This window comes from Anguilla rostrata, chromosome 9, assembly GCF_018555375.3.
Source record: "Anguilla rostrata isolate EN2019 chromosome 9, ASM1855537v3, whole genome shotgun sequence".
Lineage (NCBI taxonomy): Eukaryota > Metazoa > Chordata > Actinopteri > Anguilliformes > Anguillidae > Anguilla > Anguilla rostrata.
In genome coordinates, this window is record NC_057941.1 from 42534888 (window position 1) to 42555021 (window position 20134).

General features: G+C 47.0%; 1 protein-coding gene across 1 annotated transcript in view; it reads left to right on the plus strand.

The window, feature by feature from the left end:
* Nucleotides 1-121: 121 nt before the first annotated feature.
* The window catches only part of dhrs11a (dehydrogenase/reductase 11a), a 31330-nt gene continuing 11317 nt past the window's right edge, over nt 122-20134 (plus strand). Inside the window, exon 1 of the mRNA XM_064352252.1 lies at nt 122-477. Within this exon, the coding sequence (XP_064208322.1) occupies nt 346-477 (132 nt within the window). The 5' untranslated portion in view covers nt 122-345. The remainder of the gene's footprint in view (nt 478-20134) is intronic.

Consider the following 20134-nt stretch of genomic DNA (forward strand, 5'->3'; position numbering starts at 1 on the left):
ACGCTATTTAAAATCCGTAATGCATTTATTAGGCTACTGAACCAATGTTTGGGAATTTCTTTATGTTTCCAACATAAATAGCAGAAAGGAGCGGGAGGCAACGTCAACCAAAGACGCTGTGTATTGTTTGCCGTTTAATATTTAATCCAGAGTGCAGGGATTGGAGCTTCCTCACAGTGCCTTTTCCTGGATGCTGAGAGAGCAGGATTAGGGAGGGCTGGACAGGACTAGTGCCCGCCCTATAGCACAAGTGATTGGTTTTTATTTTCATCATAGAGATAGAGATCCGCGAAATTGTCTTCATTCGACGGGTTCTTTAAGTTAATTTTCTTGTATTCTGTTGAAATGGAGCGCTGGAAAGGCAGAGTGGCTCTCGTGACTGGAGCCTCGGTGGGGATTGGAGCCGCTGTAGCACGGGCTCTTGTCCAGCACGGCATGAAGGTGGTCGGCTGTGCCAGGAATGTTGACAAAATAGAGGTGGGTATTTTTTAAACAATTGGTCAACTATTTAAATTGTGCGAAATGTTGCAGTCACTCATAATTTAGTTAGGCCTATGTAGTTTTTGCATTCAGCCAGCGCCGTCGCTTTGTAGCTAACGATAGCTTTAGCATGCGCGTTTTACAAGCAAAGTAGCAGTTAAACTACGTTACGTTAACTGAACGGTCCTAAATCCTGACTGTGAACTTGTACATTCATCTCGCTACATTAAAAAAGACAGTTTGGCACGCACCCTGGAAATAGGAAACAAACACACAAGTCTCATTATTCAAATGTATGAACTCAAGAGGTGAATTAAGCTGGTACCAAGCTAGTGATTTAAAGGAACCCCATGATTAATTTCTAAATTGGATAACAAGGTAGCTATATCTGTTAATTCAGAATACACGTCAATTCCGTCACGTTGTATTTGCCAATAAGAAAGCTAAAACAACCATTGACGATGGTTTCCTTATAGGTATTTAATCGGGATGGAATGAATTGGGACAGGAGGCGTTCTTGACACCGCTTGCTAGCCTGCTAAACGGGAAAGAGTTATCATATAAGCTATTGCATAAGCTACTGTAGCTGAACTATTTTTGAACTGAGCATACCAAAATACTCATTCGTATTACGTGATACTGATCTTAACTCGTGCGATGTATGTTACTTAATTCTAGAGAATGAACACTAGAATCGATTGCTTCTGCGGGGAGAGTTGGCAACCCAATAAATCCTTTGCGAATTACGTCATGATTGCCTTTAAAGCCAGTCTTTTTTTCCTAAACGTTATTGACGAGCTCTGTGCCTAAATCCTGTTGCGGCTTCCAATGTGAAGCAATTCAGTACATACAAAACTGCACACTACTACATATATCTCTCCTTAGGAAATCACATACACACGTCACCAAACAATGTTAACATTAATAACCTCTGTTTTGGAAATGACAATACTTGTTGAATCGAAATAGCCGAGTCATCATTTGGTTATGTTTTTAACTCAGGTAAGGTTAAGGTAAACATGTAAATAATGTTGAATAATGAGTAATGTGGCTTTTGTAACACATCCGTTCTACTACTCTTAAGTTGCCAATCATGGAGTTAAGTCAAACATTAACCCAACTGATTCAGTGCCAGAACTCCTGCCCTTGACTTTTTTTATATATACGATTCCATGACCCTTCTGCAATGTAATGATTGAAAAGGTAGATCCTACTGTTTTATGGCAGAGTTGCCATTGGGAAGGTGAAGGAAAAACATGAGTTTCTGGCATGAAAAATGCAACCTGACTGTAGGCCTAAGCCCTTTCTGAAAGAAGCCTAAAAATTATACCTAACCATAAAACATTTTGTGTGCTTAGTATGGGTAACTGCTTAGCCTTGGCCTCTGACCACTTTAATGAATGACAGGTGCGCTGGTGTTTAGTAGATTTTGTGTTGTCATTGTCTTTTTCGGCACAGAGTGGTGTCTTATACGGGCAATGGTTGCTCCTCAACACTCTGTGCCACCAGTGGAGTGCTTGTATGGGGCATTGGTATGGGTTGTCAAGGAAATATTCTAACAGATAGTCTACACTCATTTGAAGCTTTAGATGAGTTGGCTGGTATGTAAGTGCATCATGCAAAGGGTTCAGTTCAGCAATGCATGAGCTCCAGGTATTCCTGATTTCTAGCATTGATTAGATGATTAGATTACTTTTTGAGACCCCCTGCTATAAAACCCCCCCCCAAAAAAATTAAAAATAAAGATTCATGTTTTCTTTAAAACAGTTGTTCAATTAATTGGGTAAGATTTTGTATTGAACCAAACAGCCTGTCATTGTAATTCATGCAGTTCAAAAGTTGTGTTAAGGTAGACTTATGAGGAATGCATAAGGTTTAAGAGGACCTTGTAATTTCAGAAATGAAGGTAAGAAATTTGAATTTGACCTGACCTTAACAGTTACAACGGCAGCTCGTCCCAGCTTTCAAGAAAATCTGCGTGGGGGGGGTGGGGACCTTTCACACAATGGACATTTATCCACTTGGGGGTGAAGGCTGTTTGAATGGGCCGCTTGCTAATTGTTGGCCAGTGAAGTGAAGGGTGTCAGATTCTGCGGGTCCGCGCCTCCCCTCTTGCGGGCTTCTCCTCTTGTGCGACTCGTGAGAGCTGTCTGTGTGTCCGCCAGTTGGCGCCCACAAAGGTGGCATTGTACCCGGTCCGCTGGAGATCACAGGGCCACTGTAATTATGGCGGGATAAGGGCCCTGAAAGAGAACTCTATGTGTTCTTTTTGTAGGTGTCCAGTGGCATCCGATTGTCTCACAACGGTGCCCGTTGTTTTCGGGGGGACGTTGTGCGAGCAGCACGTGTTCCGTGCCCCTGGAGAGCAGCGGAGACCGGGTGCACAGCTGCTCCAGCAGGAGTGGAGGAGAGGACGTGTGGGCAAATTAGTAGCAAATACTGGAAACAAGTTCCTTCTACCCACTCCTTCCAATTCATATGGGTTATATTTGGCTACTTAAAGCATGTGTAGACGAACTCAAGACGAAGAGTATGTTCTGTATATCTAAAGCATAGCCTACATTGTATTGTTTTTCCTTGTTCAGTTCGGATCTTAAAGCAAACTGAGATATTTGTTTAGGTACTAGTACCACTTTGAAGCAATTTTTCGCTTTAATTTAAAAATACAACCAAATGTAATTAATTCACTTCAGGATTGTGTTCATAAAACACCTTAAGACTGGGACGTGTTCAGTCTTCCTGTTAAAGCATTGTTCCAGTTTGTGGATGGGCCCCACCCTCTGGTATCAGTTAAGGCACTGTTCCAGTGTGTGGATGGGCCCCACTCTCTGGTATCAGTTAAGGCACTGTTCCAGTGTGTGGATGGGCCCCACGCTCTGGTATCAGTTAAGGCACTGCTTCAGCGCTCTGCTGTCTGTTAAGGCTCTGTTCCGGTGGGCCCCACACTCTGGTGTGAAATCTGGACTGTGCCAGTGCCAGCTGTAGCTTGTAAAGAAGCTGTGGCTTGACATGTCGCGTTTCAGACGCGAGCCTGTGCTTCTCTGCTTTCTCCTGAAACGGTAGTCAAGGTTGCACCAGTGAGGGAGCACTGCTGGGAATTCCAAACTGGAAGAAAAAGGGGGGGGGGGGGGTGGAAGTAAGAAAAGGCATACATGTAAAAGGGGCGTGGCTCTGAGCGCATCTGAGGGGCATAATGGTCAATGCCTGGGCTGTGGCTCACTGTGAGGTAGGCTATGTGTATGAACTCATTTTTCTTGCTTAAAAACTAGCAGAAATATGTACTTGTAAATTATCTGGATCCCAGTCTATGAAATTTCCTGAATTTATCATGTTTAACGTCACGGCAATGCAACATTTCTGAAGTAGAGCCGTTTCAGAAATCACCTCTGCTTGTAGCTTTTTGTATAATTTTTAAATCACAATTAAAAAAAAATAATATATTAATATAATAAAATATTTAAAAATGCGACTGAAGTTTCTCATATGCCTTTTTTTCAGTTGCGCTTTGAAAACATTTAAAACTGTGTGACAAACACTAAGTGAATTCAGGTGGACGTGTCATTTTATCTGCATATCAGAGTCTGGATGAACAGCGCCGAGGAGTAAAAGAGACTTTGGCAGCCATTTGTTTCTGAGCTTCTGCATAGGGGTTTCAACAAAAAAAAAAAAAAAACGTGCACTGGTGCCGAACGTGTGGTCACCATGGTGTGGGTACAGGAATGAGGGTGCCTCCGGTCTGTGGGGCCAGTGGTGGGCTCAGTGCAGCTCTTGGCCGTGTGTTAAATGGGGGTTCCTGCGGTGGCTATCGAGACATAGGCCTGAACTGCCTGTGAGATGAACTGCCTGCTTGCGGGACGAAATAAGATTTTATTTGTGTGGGGAAAAGGCTGAAACTCGATCTAAGCTAATTGAAGCCGTAAGAAAAGCAGAGCTTTGTGCTTTGATGAAATTCAGACTCCTCAAACAGATAATGAACAGGGTTTCTTTTTTAACCCTTTAACATGTAAGATTGTAAATATGTAATTAGAATGTTTGTAACTGAATGTAACATTCTAATGTAACGATCATTACTGGTAATTGAAAGCAGTGGAGTTCTAGAACGCTGCCTTGGAATTTTGAAAAAGCTTTCCAAAAGAATCTACTCTTCAAAGGGTTGACACCTGTTGTGCTGTCCCACATGCGTGAGTGCGCAGTACTTTCGCCTAATAGACTATCCTATCTGACCCGTTTAATAAATGCAGTCCACCTTGCGGTGACTCCTCTGTCATTTATAACGCCACACCTGTTAAAGGCTGATCATCTTGTAATAGAAGTGCCATCACCTTCGGGACGGTGTCGTCTTCTAAAGTCGCATCCTTGATCTTTTTTTGTGGTCGTGCCCTTTGTGAAAGGATGAGTGAAACGGTTTACAAACAGGATCCGTTTTTTTGTCAATGGAAGAAAGCAAGAGAACCATGCGAGCGAGTTACACCAGGCATTCTGGTTATTGAGCCGGAGGTTGAAAGGTTAATGTTTAATTTATGTGCCTACAATGCAGTTTGTATGCAGCAATGTGGTCGTTTTAATGGGCACGGTAAAATCTTGATTGATGTTGAACTGCTACGCTCGATGGCAGCCAATGAAAACTGGAGCCACTGAAGGTCAGAGCTCCTGGAAATGTTTTCTTTTTTTTGTTTGTTTGTTGCTGACACCACGATGACAAATGCAAACTACAAGCGTGCTCTTCATCTTCCAAATAGCATTTTTAAAGAGACCATCTCTTGGACAGAGGAGGCCCAATATAGAAACACAAGTTTGTCACGCCTGTGTTCAGGGGCCATTTTCAGATTAGAATAGAGACTATGTTCTTCTGGAGACCCCCTAAAATGAGCCGCCTGTGATTTAGAACCCCCTCTAAGATATATATTTTATTAATGTGGTAGTAAAACATTCCAAAAGGTGAAAGTGTTTTTTCCATTCTGTTGAAGGCCCTATGGGACTCCTTCAGAGATCCAGTTTTGGAAACCTCTGGAGAGTGATTGTATTAATTATGTTAAAAACGTGAAATTTGCTTGGTGCAAGAATTATTACAACTCCCATTACCAATAGAAAAGTACATTAGATAGTAGACTATATTGAAGTGGTTCGGCTGTATGAAATCAGTAGCCATGGAACGCACTGGACACAATCCAAATGCTACACTGCTCTCAACATTGCTCAGGGAAATAGGCCTACTTTATATAGCAGGGCTTTGACAGTTGTTCTATTGGACTGTTGTACAGTTCATCAATTTTGCTCTATATATATATATATATATATACACACACAATTTGTTTTTGTTTTTTTGTTTTGTTTTTGTGCACTGTCACTAAAATTTATTGCTTGTTCCAATAACAAATTTCAACAGTATATGATGGACCGGTTTGCATGTCGCAATAGTTACTGTAAGTGATGGCTATTTTTCCTACTGTTTCACTGTATTCCTATTCTTGGGGCTTGAGGGTGTGGTGTCAGTTGTACTCCGTAGGCTAAATCTGTTTATCTTCCTCTGTGAAACAAATATGTGAAAAAATGCTCATGAAACCACACGTTGTTTGTTTTGCTTGTCTAAGTGGCATTTCACATTTTCACATGTATTTTGTACTGTTTGGTAGTAACTGTGAATCATTGACATACAAGACACGCTTTTTAAAGTGCTTATTTAATGTTTAAATTTGGTCCTAGTTAAATAATTGCCTCGTTAATCGTTCAGTCAGGAGCCTGGCTGGAAGTCGCTGGGTTCTGTCTACTCCAGGTTCACCTGCAGCTTTGGCAGGCCTGCAGGGTCTCTGGGTGATGGCGCTGGCATCTGGGGAGTGCCCACATTAGCATCAGGTAATTCTCAGAAAATGAATGAGTTGTTCGTGGCTCAGTGCCAGTACAAGGGAAGGCTCACGGGTTTGATCGTGCATAGAGCCATGGAGTAATGTGACCTGAATGGGGAAGGGTGGGGTGGTGTCACAAGGAGGGACCTGCAGCGATGATGGATTTAGTGTCCAGTAGGTGAGTTAGGATGGGGCACTCTGCCATACAAGGGTAATCTGACATGTAGCCTAGTTCCATAACTTTTAAAACTGGCTGATGTACATTCTTGCCCCTCTCTCGAGCCGGTTCCCAGAACCCTGCGGCAGCTCTAGCGAGGGTTTCTACGCCCTTTACGGTGTTTTTTTGTGTCAAGGGAATCCGTGTCTTCTGAGGTTGCGAGGAGCGCTGGTTTTTTCCTGTTCTCGCAGTAACGCCTTACCCCGCCTCTTTCTTGCGACAAAGCCCAATAATTGATCCGCATACACTGTTGTAGCCAAGGAAATGTTGTTTTCTTCTTGTTAGCCTGGGGCTTGTTTCGCAAAATAAGTGATGTGCAAGCTAGTATCTTATCAGATGCAGCCATTTTCCATCTTGCCTTTGGAGTGTTTAACAAAAAAAATTGTCATTTTGTTTGATGAAAGCGCCTCGCAAAGCGTGTGCTTGGAACTTGCTAGAGAAATCAACTGGTAATCATTATGAATGCCCTACTTGTGAGGGGACGGTGGGTTTGTGCTAACCCTGTTGTTTGTATGTTGTAGTAATTTTATTTATTTATTTTTGCTAATTGCAAACAACAAAATTTAGTGAAATGCATTGTCTTTGAAGTAGTCACAAATCACCTTTGTAAATTGAGCCCTTGTGTCTTTGTCTCTGAAAGGGCAATTTCCATTTCGGGGTGCACGCAGTGACAGCAGGACTAGCGATGCGTAGTGTTTTTGAAAGGCACTGACGCCCATTGCGGGGGTAAAAGTCTTGATGCATGGGGGGGGGGGCTCGGCGCGGTGGAGTGCGTCCCTCCTGCCATTGTGAGGGGATCCCAGCAGCCTCTCCCTCTGGAGACCCCCCCTGAGCGCCCGTGAGCCGTAAATAATACTTCGAAATTGCTCGGCCGAAGCCACGTCTTGATTTAAAACCTTGCCAGGTGCCATTAATTAAAATGTGACTTTCCGAGAAACTGCTACTGCGGGCTTTCAGACGAGGCTGCGGCGGGTAAGTGGGGAAAAACGGTTTGTCTGCGGCCATTTTGTAGGCGCAAAACCTGATATCGAATGGTGGATGGTTTATGATCTGTTTTCTCTCAGGGGGACACTCAAAAAAACACCAGTGAGGTTTAAAGTAAAGATCAGCGGACCGACCGTCTTGGCTGAAATGTGGAGACCTGTCGGCCGTGGGATCGTAGTTCAGCTGTGCGAGTTCCCTCCGCGCTGCCCGGTTACCGGACACGTCGGGGGTAGATTTACGGCTCAGCGCGATGCTCAAAAAGTCCTCAATCAAATATAAATAGTGCGGTGGGGGCCGGATCTCTGAGCTTTTCCTTCTATTCCTGTGGCCCTGGACGGAGTCCGTTGCCGCTGAATTCCATCGGTCGCTGCCACTCATTGTGTCCGTGTGAGGCTAGGGCTCCAGTCGGTGCCAATCGAGTGACTGGCTATCTCATTCTTCAGTGGGTCTGGGCCCACGGCCAGCTGCAGCTTGTTTATGGTGAGTAGTCTAGCTAAGAAATGGCTCTGAAGTGGGTCAGGCCTGAGAAGAGTGACCTCAACACTTGCTGCCCAACCGCCCCCACCCCCCCCCCCACCCCCCCATGATTTACTCAAAGAAAAGGCTTATGCATTACTTACATTACTGTTAGACCAATGTGCAATTTGGCTGTTAAATTACATTTTTTTAGTTAAAGGGTCGAGAGAAGACAGCTTGGATTTGATTCCTTTTGCTGACTGCAAATGGCCCTTTCTCCTATCCTTTGTACACCGTTCCTAGCAGAGGGTAATAAAAGGTCATTGACGGGTTCTGAGCCACGTTTTTGTGCTCGTGAGAAACTAGTGTTTCTTTGTTTTTAAAGCCATTATCTTTGTGACTTCACATCAAACAAGAGTTGCTTCAGCGTAGCCGGAGAGTGCACTGTGTAATTTAACCAGTGTTGAGCAATTATACTGTTGACAAAGGGTACTGCTTAACCAGGCTAGTAAAATAATGGGGTAGTTTGCTGTTGCACCATATTGTTCAATCTTAAGGCTCTATTTGCCTCTTAAGGCTCTATTTGCAGTGGAAACCACAAAATGACGAGGTCATACTTGGTAGCGTGGGAGTGCCTCTGAATGATGTTTCCATTGGGTTGCTGAAAAACTCCCAGGTAATCACGGTAAGCAAAATATCATGCAGGGTCATGCGCCGCTCGTCGTGTCAGTTGTCGTTTTGTGGAATTCACAACAGGTCTCAGTTTGTTACCCCTATCTGTAAAAGCGCTGATTACCAAAGTGTCTGTTAAGGTATTTTAGGTGAGATACTTTCTCAGCTAATTTTCTTACCTGTACCTTTTTGACACACTTCTTCAATGTTGGTCCTTGACAGTGTGCCGACAGGACTCCGTTCTATTGGAATCTCTCCTGTCAGAATTTTTGCGTGATACCGCTTCAACACTGAAATACTCCGTGTTTACCTCACCTGTAGGAGTGTACAAATGATAAGTCCCTTAACTTTTCTAAAGTGTGTATTTTTTTTTGGGGGGGGGGCGGGGGGTACTGTACAAAGTTACAAATCAGGACCCATTTGGTTTAAAGCCCCAAAGTTCCATTATTGAAGAAAAAAAAAATCTATTCAGAAAACCGATGTAAATACGTTGACTGAGGTTCTGAAATGTGGTTCACAGAGATTTATGTTTCTGAATAATTACTGTGGTGTGTGGTGGCTGTGCGGTGGACTTATTACAGGCCTATATTCTTTGAGTTCCGGAACCTTCTGCATGCCCCAGCAGCCATAGTGTCAGACAAATGCTTCCCCACATCACCTTTACCATCAGGTCATAAGTACCGCCGTCTCCACACTTTCGGACACTTGCGACTTGTGATTTAAGAACACTTTCGCTGCGGCCAAGAGTTATTTCTTGGGCGCGACTGGATCGAAGGCTGCGTTTTCATAGCGGCCCGTGACAGTTGCAGATTACATAACCACAGGTAACGTTAAGCCTGTTTGCAAGGACGCCGGCGCTTGCCTGCCGAGTGCTGCTCTTGGTTAATGTGTGTTTTGGGGGTTAGGGGCAACCCCGGGCAGTGAGCTGCCCCCACTCGTTTCCAGATTTGTCCTAAATTGATATGAAAAGGTCGATCTTTTCACTGATTGGCTTGGACAGGCTTTGCTGTGCCCTCACCCGCTTCCCTGTCTTACCTGGGGCCGTCATTGCAACATGAAAATGAGGGCTTCCTGCGGGTTGCCAGGTTTTTATATTAAATTGTTTGTTCGTTTGCCTGGAGAGCAGAAGCGCTGTTTGCCTGAGTCCTATGTCAGAGCAGGGCCCTGTTTCCGGGCTTTTAGGTCACCTGCAGTGAGCAGCACGTCAGGAGTGGAGCAGAGTGAGCGGAGCAGAGTGAGCGGAGCAGAGTGAGGGGAGCAGAGTGAGGGGAGCAGAGTGAGGGGAGCAGAGTGAGCGGAGCAGAGTGAGCGGAGCGGAGTGAGGGGAGCGAGTGAGGGGAGCGGAGTGAGGGGGGCGGAGCGGGGGGAGCGAGTGAGGGGAGCAGAGTGAGGGGAGCGAGTGAGGGGAGCGGAGTGAGGGGGGCGGAGCGAGGGGAGCAGTGAGGGGAGCAGAGTGAGGGGAGCGGAGTGAGGGGAGCGGAGTGAGGGGAGCGGAGTGAGGGGGCGGAGTGAGGGGAGCGGAGTGAGGTGAGCGGAGTGAGGGGAGCGGAGTGAGGGGAGCGGAGTGAGGGAGCGGAGTGAGGGGAGGGAGTGAGGGAGCGGAGTGAGGGGAGCGGAGTGTGGTGGAGGATGGGTAGGCACGAGTGAGAGCAAAGAGTTAGGGTGCAGTAAGTATTGTTGGTCAGTTGATGGGAGCGGAGTGTGCGGTCTATGCAGGAGGGAGCTGGGCGGGCGGCGTGAGCGGAGCGAGAGCACGGAGCGAGGAGCAGAGTGAGCGAGGCAGAGTGAGCGGAGCAGAGTGAGGGGAGCAGAGTAAGCGAGGCAGACAGAGGAGCAGAGTGAGCGGAGCAGAGTGGGAGCAGAGGAGGGAGGGAGGAGCGGAGCAAGTGAGGGGAGCAGAGTGAAGCAGGAGCAAGAGGAGGAGCGAGTGAGGCGGAGCAGAGTAGCGAGGCAGAGGAGAGCAGAGTGAGCGGAGCAGAGTGAGCGGGACAGGGGGAGCAGAGTCGAGGGGAGCAGAGCTGAGGAGGCAGAGTGAGAGTGAGGGAGCAGAGTGAGGAGGAGCAGAGTGAGGGGAGCGATTTTGGAGGGGCGCAGTTGTGAGGAGCGAGTGAGCGTGAGCGGACGAGCGGAAGCGATGGGGGAGTCGAGCGAGAGCGAGTGGGGCAAGTGGCGGAGCTAGATAGGAGCCGACAGCTGCAGAGTGAGCAGCAGTAGGAGCATGAGAGCAGAGTGAGCGGAGCGAGTGAGCGAGAAGTGAGGGGACAGAGGAGGGAGCGAGTGAGCGGAGCAGAGTGAGCAGGCAGGGGAGCAGGAAGTGAGGAGGACAGAGTGAGCGAGGCAGAGTGAGCGGAGCAAGGGAGCAGAGAAGTGAGGGGAGCGATAGTGGAGGAGTGAGGAGAGGCGGACGATTAGCGTGAGCAGCATGGAGCAGATAGGGGCGTGGGAAGTGAGGGCGGTCTGGACAATGAAGAGTGCCGCGCAGGGTCATCAAGGCAGGGCGGGGCGAGAAAGAATGAGCGGTAGCTCATAATAATAATAAGAGAAGTAGCCTTCAGGGAGCATGATTCGATCGCTGTGAGGGGCCAATGTCTCACTGGGTCCCAGTTTATCCGCCTATTAAGGCAGTGATAATTCCGTCAGGAAGGTTGAAATGTATATCGGCATTATTCGTCATGGTGTGCTCACTCCTAGGGCTGGTCAGGGGGAGAAAAGCTGAGTCAGAACATGAGTGGGAACTATGGAGGGACAGTCTGCCATCATCATCAATCCATGGATGAATATCCCCCTCCATCTCGAATTTTGTGGTGACATCAAATGACTCGCCACAGTATTATCATGTTGCTTTGGGTGATACTGCTAGAAAATTTGTTGCCTGTTGTTACCACCTCTCCCACCCCCCACCCCCCCAAAGTTGAAATGAGATATGCTTCCTTGCATCAAAGGAAAATGGGCTCTAAATCACAATGCGTCTACTGTCCCGGAGCAGCTCCTGATGCTGGGAACATACTAAATAAATATATAAACGAATGTTTCTACAGGGCTTGCGTGGTAATCCAGGATAATTCCTGCCTCGGTCCCTCGCCATGGAAGAAATGGTATAATCCACTGGCGGTAAGAACATTTGGGTAATGGGAACATGTTGTCATCCCTATTATTGAAAATGGCAGGCCTGCTATTTTAACAACAGCCCCAGCTGCGCTACTGCGCTACTCGGAAACAGATGTCAGGTCTGCGGCTCGCGAAGGCTGGGGCGGCCGCGCAGGGATGTGCGCCGCCGCCGCCGCGGCTAGCGTGCGGGACCCGCACCGCTTCTGCCTCTCGCGCGCGCCTGGCGCGACCTTAAGTTTCACGAGACCTCGTGTCTAGGGGGGGCGTGCGGGGGGCACCTGTCGTCAGGGGTGTAGCGTGAGATTCTGGGGCCTGTGCAAATGCCGCCTCTGTGAGCCCCCTTTCCCTTCTTAGTCCGGGCCTTTTGACGCCCCCCCCACCTCCCTCCCTCCCTCTTTCCCTCCCTGCCTGGGCCCTGGGTAATCAGTTCCACCCCCCCCCCCCCCCAACTGTGACGCCCCTGCCTGCCATTACCCAGCATTCCCGGCGGCCCCTGTTGAACGCTTTTGAGTGGTGCTGAAATGAAAGAGATGGCTGTCCAACACGGCAGCAGTCAGGTGTTTGAATAACGTGTCGCTCCAGCCTGCCAGGAGCGGGTCATCCTGGTCCATTTGGACCAGCTTCACCCCGCCCCCCCCCCCCCCCCCCCTTGCTGTGGGAAAGGGGCAGAGTCCGCCTTTTAGAACAGCCCTCTCTAACCCCCGCCCCCTTCCCAGCCCCTGACATGTTTGAGCCGCACGTGACCGTTGCTGTCTTGCTGTTGGCCCGCAGAGAGCGCGCGGAGAGCCAGGAAGCGGAGACGAGCGCCGCCCCCCCCCCCCCCCCCCGCTGCTCTGTGGTGGGGGGCCGTCTCTCCTCGGGGCATTGTTCTGACCCACAAGGCAGCGCTGGACCACAGGGGTCCTAATTATGACATTCCGCATGCTTGGGATTCTCCATAGGAACAGACAGTGTACATGCTATGTACGTGACATGTTCCTGCTCACATGTTCCATTTTCTTCCATGTTTTGGTATAGTCTTAAGTGTGCTGGTTTGTATTTTTTTTTTTTTTTCGTTCTTAGTTTGTTTTTGTCGCTCTGGAAAAACTAAAAGACGTGACGCTAACTGGCTCATTTCCTGATACATGGAAATGCAATTATTGTATTATGTATTAACATCCCATTTGCACTTTCTGAATTTTGTAATTTAGTTCCCTGTTTTCCAGTGGCCACAGGCAAGAGAAAGTTGCATTATGTTTGATTATTCCATATCCAATAGCTTTTATGAGAAGATGCACAAATAATATAAATTAGTTTCCCTGTTTTTCAGTTCTGAGTTCAGCAATTGATGCTTTTAAGTAAAACACATTTTCTGGGATTGCGTGTTGCTAGTTAAATAAAGCATGTATTTCAGTCCATTTAGAATGTTTGTGATTAATTCATATTTTGTTAAAAATGTTTTGTATTAATGCTGAATTAAATGACGCTAACTAGCCAACATCCAGAGAGTTGGTAAAGAATACATTAACTACCTCAGTTGGTAACTGAATCTGTGTCTGTGTATCTGTGTGTATGTATGTGTGTGTATGTATGCGTCTGCATGTGTGTGTCTAACGGCGTGCGTGCGTGCGTGTGTGTGTGCGAGCACGCGCGCGCGCGTGTGTGTGTATGTGTTGCTGCTGATGCCCCCAGTGGTGCACGTGTGTTGCTGCTTATGGCCCCAGTGGTGCTACGCACACCAGATAGTCCAAGCAGAGGATGGTGCTACAAAGCCTGTCCGACTGCATTTTTGTCCCTGTGTGAATGGCAGAGAAAGCATTTTCACCAAATCCATCTGCTCTCACCATCACTCTGCTCCCCCACGTCTGACCTGTTCCGCTGGCAGGGCAAACAGGTACAAGGGACACATTCCTCGGCTTGTTGTTCATTTAGCCAAAACACGAGCTCGGCTATGACATCATTTAGAATTGTGTTTTCTTGCAGTTGCATTCTTATTGTATATTGCTTGTGAAATGAGCCTCTTTGGGACAAAGGTTTGTTAGCCTTGTAGTCATCGTGTTGGTGACACAGGAGACAGGAGTCCTGTGTTTATAGTAAACCTTGCTCTGTGAGGTGAAACCAGATCCTGCTTTACTGGTTCCTTCTCTATTGTGCGTATTCCCAGATTGCTCTGTCCTGACTATCATCCTCACAGTAATAAAGCGCAGTAAAACTCTGAGCTAGAAAATTATTAATGGGATGTTTTTCCCCATGATTCATAGTTTTTTTTCCTCTGGATATCTGTATTGTCAGGTTTATGTAAGTAATGACTTACATGCTGTATTTTGAATCGGCATGCAGTGCTAGAGCAACACGAGTAGTATTTTCTCACTACATTGATCCATGGACCGTTCATTAAAAGGAAAATGCAGGACAGACCTTTTGACAGATTCCAGCACAGCTGAGTTTGTTGGGTTTTCCATCGAGTCTGTCACGGCATCTCCCGTCTGTCCGGCCCCTCCCCTTTATCCTGTGAAATGCAGTGCTGTCCCGTGGCCATTAGCGACTGTGACGGCTATCATGACTGGAGGGTGCGTGCAGACACCAGTGGATAAGGGCGGTGCGTGGGGCGAACGGCATGCTGGTTCCTGTCTCTCGGTACTATCAGATCTTGTCAGGTTATATCTGTTTACTGTGGCCTGAACCCGACTGAAGGCTGGGGAGAATCCTAGGTCACCCCCCCATCCCCCCCACTCCTCATTGTATATATGGTTACTGATTGGCAGGTTTTGCTGAGTAAACTGATCCATTTTTTACCTTTAGACAGCCCAAGTTTGACAGGCCTGCGGACAGGGCGCATTTTGATTGGCCGGTGATGTGTAGACTAGTCTCCTGCGTGTAATTATTTAATAATATGCAGCGTGTTCCAGGTAAGCAGGCCAGGGAGGGCAGGGCATGGGAGATTAGGTAATTGGTATCCGTTTGAGAAATAAAAAAATTAACAAAACAAATGACTCACCTCGCCCATGTCTGTAAAGGTAAAGAATGCAGGTGATCACCTATTTAAAAAATAAAAATAAATAATAATAATTCACCTACCAGTTGTTCTATCATTTATTGGGCTTTTATTTTGGTTTAATATAGCAAAACGTATGCCTTTTGTGGCCAGAACGCTAATACAAATAAAAGTAACAATATATATTCTAAGAAAATCACAGATTTTGGGCCTCTGTTTTTTTTTTGCCTGCTTATGCTCAATGTTGTAGTCCAGATGATATGGTTGCAAATCTCTATTGTTGAAGTGGTTGTGATGTTGACGTTTCCATTGCTATGTCAGAATGTCTGAGCACTTTTACGTGAAACTTCCTTCTATATGAAACATTAGACTTGGATGAGATGTGTCCTTGTGTCCTTAGTGTTCTTTCCAATAAATATTGCATTTGTGCTCTGTGAAAATGATTTTATTTTTCTTGTTTAATTGCTCGTTAAAAAAAAACATACACAACCAAGTACATTAAAATGAATGAGAATAACACAATAAAATAGAGAACGTATTCCCATTGTGGGACCCTTATTGGCTAGATGACTGGGCATGCTCAGTTCACAGCGTAGTTGATGGATAGAATACATTGGGCGTGGGTAACATAGTCGGCTGGTAGAGACCATAGGTTTGAGTGATGTGGGTTTTAAGTGCATGCAAACGGAGGGAGTTCCATGTGGGGAGTTTCACTGAGCTGCAAGTCTGTGGTGAAACCGGGTCAGTGGCTCTGTAACCATGTGGGCGATGGGGGCAGACCAGGGCTCGGGTCCTGCTCTGTTCTCCATCCCTTTACCTCCTTATTCAGACTTTCACTCACACGCGCTCTCCATCTTCATTGTCTTTCTTCTCCATTTGTACCTTTATCTCGTTTCATTCCTGCTTTTCTTTACCTCGCTTTCCCTAATTCCCTCCCATTCTTACACTTCTCTCTCTCTATCTCTCCCTCTCTCCCCCTCTCTCTCTCTCTCTCTCTCTTTCAGCTGAGGGCAACCGCTCTGGTAATGATGATAGAAATCCAAAGTGACAAGCTGATTTGCGTTTGTGTGTTACAGGTGCCTGAAAGAGACAGGGTGGAACTGAAATAGAGTGCTCTCATGAAGGCAGTTTTTCAACGGAACTGTTGGGCCTTGCTGCCCCGCTTTGTGTAGCCTACTCTCAGAAGGCTACACAAATTATTAGTGCGCAAGTCAGTTCCGGTCTAAGGATAGCATTGCATCTACAGGATACCTGTTCGGAAGCCCCTCCCATTCTTGAACATGGGAGGGGCTTCTGAACGTTAGATTTTGAACACTGAGAAAGGGGAATGGCGTTGACCATTGATGATTAAACATTCTTAAAATGCTTCAGTGGCCTGGGCAGTGTTGGATGCAGGGCTGCCCTCCTTACATAAGAGGCCAGCCTGGATTAGTACTTGTGTGATTTGAGCTGGAGTGACCCCAATGGCTCGCTAGTCCTCTCTCTCTCTCTCATTCTCTCTGTCTCTCTCTCTCTCTCTCTCTCTCTCTCTCTCGTTCTCTCGCTTTCTGTTTCTCTTATTCTCTCTCTCTCGTTCTCTCTGTCTCTCTCTTTTTCTGTCTCATCCCCCCCCCCCAGCACTTTGAGGTGTTGAAGGTGAGTGCCAGTTTCTGACCTGCTTTGAGGAGCATCAGCGGTTACCTTTCAGTCTCTCTTTAGTGCCATTGGCTGTACAGATGGAGTGTGAGGTATAGCTGACAGGCTGGGCCTCTGGTTAAGCAGAGCGAGGGGCTTTGAGTAAGCCTCATCATCGCGGAGGGCGACGGACAGGCCGTGGTTTACCTATCCCATAATCCACTGGTCTTCCTCTCAGTTCCCTCTGAATCGGAGGCCCTAGACTGGCAACCGGTGATCAAATTTTGTATCCATCAATCAATTGAATTTTACTTATGTGGCACATTTTATTAAGAATTTGTCACTGTATGCTTCTTTGTATGCCCTGTCCAATACCCCTACAAAGTGTGTGTGTGCGCGCGTGTGTATGACAGAGAGAGAAAGTGAATGAGTGCAATATTGTGTGTGTGCGTGCGTGCATGCATGCATGTGTGTATATGAGAGAGAGAGAATGAGTGAGAGCAATAGTGTGTGTGTGTGCATGTGTGGATATGTGTATATGAGAGTGAGAGCAAGAGCAATAATGTGTGCATGCGTGCGTGCATGTGTGTATAAGAGAGAGCAATAGTGAGTGTGTGCGTGTGAGAGAGAGGAGAGAGAGAGCAACAGTATGTGTGTGCATGAATGTGTGTATATGACAGAGAGGGGAGAGAGCAATAGTGTGTGTGTGTATATGAGAGAGAGAGAATGAGTGAAAGAGCAGTAGTGTGTGTGTCCTGCTGTGTGGTTTCATGGTGAACTGTGACCGACGCCTTGACAGCAGCGTTCCAGTGGGAACTCAAACAGACAGGCCTCTGAGCCACGGTTCCAGATCAGACGCTGCGTGATTGACGTTTCTCTCCAGCCAAAATTCCGGCCTGTGCCCCCACCCACCCCGACCCTCCATTCCCATCCCCTCCATGTTCCTTTTGGCACCAAAAAAAAAAGAGAAAGAAGAAAACAGACCAATAATGCTTCCACTATAACGCTTGCCACCGAGGACCAATCCAGTGCCGTCCCTTCGCTTGAATCCGGTTCACATTCTGGCCACCGCTGGAGTGGCTTTCAGAAGACTGGGTTCACAGAGGAAACTGCCGTTGGTCAGACTGCGGGTCAGGGACTGGGCTGTGCAGCAGTGCAGGTGGCAGACGGACCTCTCAGCCTCCAAACACCGAGTTTCACCGTTTATGGCTCTCCAGATTTTCTCCAGAGCGGGGTATTAAACATGGTCATGATCTTCTAGAATGTAGCAGCTTTATTATATCACTCACTCTTCTGAAGTCAGCTGCTTCTATGTAATATCTGACACTTTGTCATTTAGCTTGCCTTTTGTTCTGTTTTTATGTTTTAGGGTTTTTTTCCCCCTCTCTTTGTGTTGAGTGTTGAATGATGTGCGTTAAGCTTGTGTTAAGACTGCAAACAAATTTAAGTTGCGCTTAATGGCGGCGTTGAGTTGTGTAGATTCGGAGCTTAAACATCCGACAGGCCGGCCAGCCTCCTAAATCCCAGATCGTTCATTCAGGCAAAGCCCCAGCAGAAGGTAATCCCACTGAACTGCTTGGTGGAGATCGTAGCCGTGCCTGCTCCAGAAATACTTGGGTTCTGCCATTCTCACTTTTTCTTTAAGGAAACGCTCTTCTTTAAGGGATCGATCGCTCTTCTTTAAGGGATCACTCTTCTTTAAGGGATCGCTCTTCTTTAAGGGATCGCTCTTCTTTAAGGGATCGCTCTTCTTTAAGGGATCGCTCTTCTTTAAGGAAAGGCTCTCGTTTCATTTAAGGGAGCAGTCTTCTGTACGGGATCACTCTCCTTTTAAGGGAACCCTGCCTGTTAAGACTTGTATGCCTTAATATGTTGTAAATGTCCTCAACTATGGAAGTATATTGTTAAAACCATACAAGATTTCAGTTATTTTTTTTAAATGCCAGCCTTTAATAGAAATTTTGAGCTATGGAGGTTGCCATTATTTTAGACGCGCAATGCACTTTGATTAGGTGACGTAAGATGGTTGCACTGGAGGTTAACTCCTTTGTTTTGTCCAGCAGTTGCAGTTATTAATAGTGAAAAAAAAAATAATGCCACAGAATATGTGTGTGTGTTGTGATACACACTATCTGTGAATAGGATGGATTCAATAAACTTATCTTATCTTAGTGTATCTTAGCATATCAGCACGTATTATCATTTAGGGATTATGCATTTAAAGGAGGTCTTATCATCGGTTTAAGATGATATCGTAACGTTATTATTGATTCACAATGTATATATCGCTCTTCCGTAAGGGATTGCTCTTTAAGGGATCGCTCCCCTTGACGAGGTCGCTCTCCTTTAAGGGATCACTCTTCTGTAAGGGATCGCTCTCCTTTAAGGGGTTGCTCTTCTGTAAGGGATCGCTCTCCTTTAAGGGGTTGCTCTCTTTTAAGGGGTTGCTTGTCTTTAAGGGGTCACTCTTCTGTAAGGGATTGGTCTCCTTTAAGGGACCACTTTTTGCAGGTACTTGGAGTCAGTCTGCTTTTCTCTGTGTTGTTTTACCTCCTGGGGTTCTGTAATGGTGCAGCGGGACTGTCTGTGCAGTTCTGTTTTGGGATGGTTTTTGCACTCTGCGTAACCGCTCACCTCATTTATGTCCTCTGGGTATGTGCAGAGAGACCAGGGGCGTGTGGGTGTCCCAGATGAAACTCTGCTCATGGTGAGAGCCCAAAGAAAAAAGAGTGGTACATAGTCGTCTCGTCCCGTCCCGTCCCCCCACTTCTGTCTGAGTGCTGTCCAGACCCAGACATCATGTGACCACTTCATCTGTGCTCGGGGACATGTCAGAGCCCATCAGGTCCAGCAGAGGAGATTCAGAGTGCTGGTGTGGTCCAGTCTGAGGCCGCAGTGCTGTCAACTCTTCCCGTCCTCTACGTTCCAGCCATGACCAAAAATAAAAAATAAAATTTAACTGGTGAAAATGACGTGGCCGCTGTCGTTACTGCTGAACGGGCAGCGGTAGTAATGATGCACCTGAACCTTTGACCTGTGGGTCGTGGGTTCGGTTCACATATTTTCCCGCCGTGCCATACCCATACCTCAGCGGCTGCCCTGTTTGTGATCAAAATCGGCAATCTGGTAAATAAGCTAAGAGAAAACATAAGATGCAGTTGCCCAGCTGGTACTCGCAGTTTTGGCTGAGCCGAACGGCTGATGTGACGCTAACGCTGTTACCGTCGCTCTCCCCGCCTCTCGGTTTCGCATTAGCGGCGGTGAGGCTGAGGACTGGAGGTGCGCTCGGCCGAGGCCGCGGAGATCGGCCGGTGCCGCCGCGAATTAGCCGGCCGTTTGATCCAGGTACCGGGGAGGCTAGGGTGTCTCTAATTCGATAACGGCGCACTCTCTGCGCTCGCAAGAGTCAGCTCGCCGGGCTGTGAAAGGGAAGTCTGCATGTCTGCCCCTGTCACCTGATCCTCCCACACATGAAAACAAGCGCTTCCCCCCCTCTGCCTCGCTCATGGGTTTTGTTGCGTGTTTCTCCCTGTTGAGTCCTGTCTGCGCAGAGGGGTCTACACGTTCAGCAAAGTCGGCTAATGATCCGATGTAACTAATACTCAAGCAATGTTCAGTCATCTTAAGATATAGCCTGCCCGTGTGGCCATTAATAGAGGAATGTTGTGATTCAACAGCCAGAGATCTTGTTGAGCTGCTGATTAGTAGAATCAGGTGTTTCAAACTATGGTTGGAATGAAAACCGACTGGTCAGTAGATTCCCAGGAAGAGGGTTGGGCAGCCCTG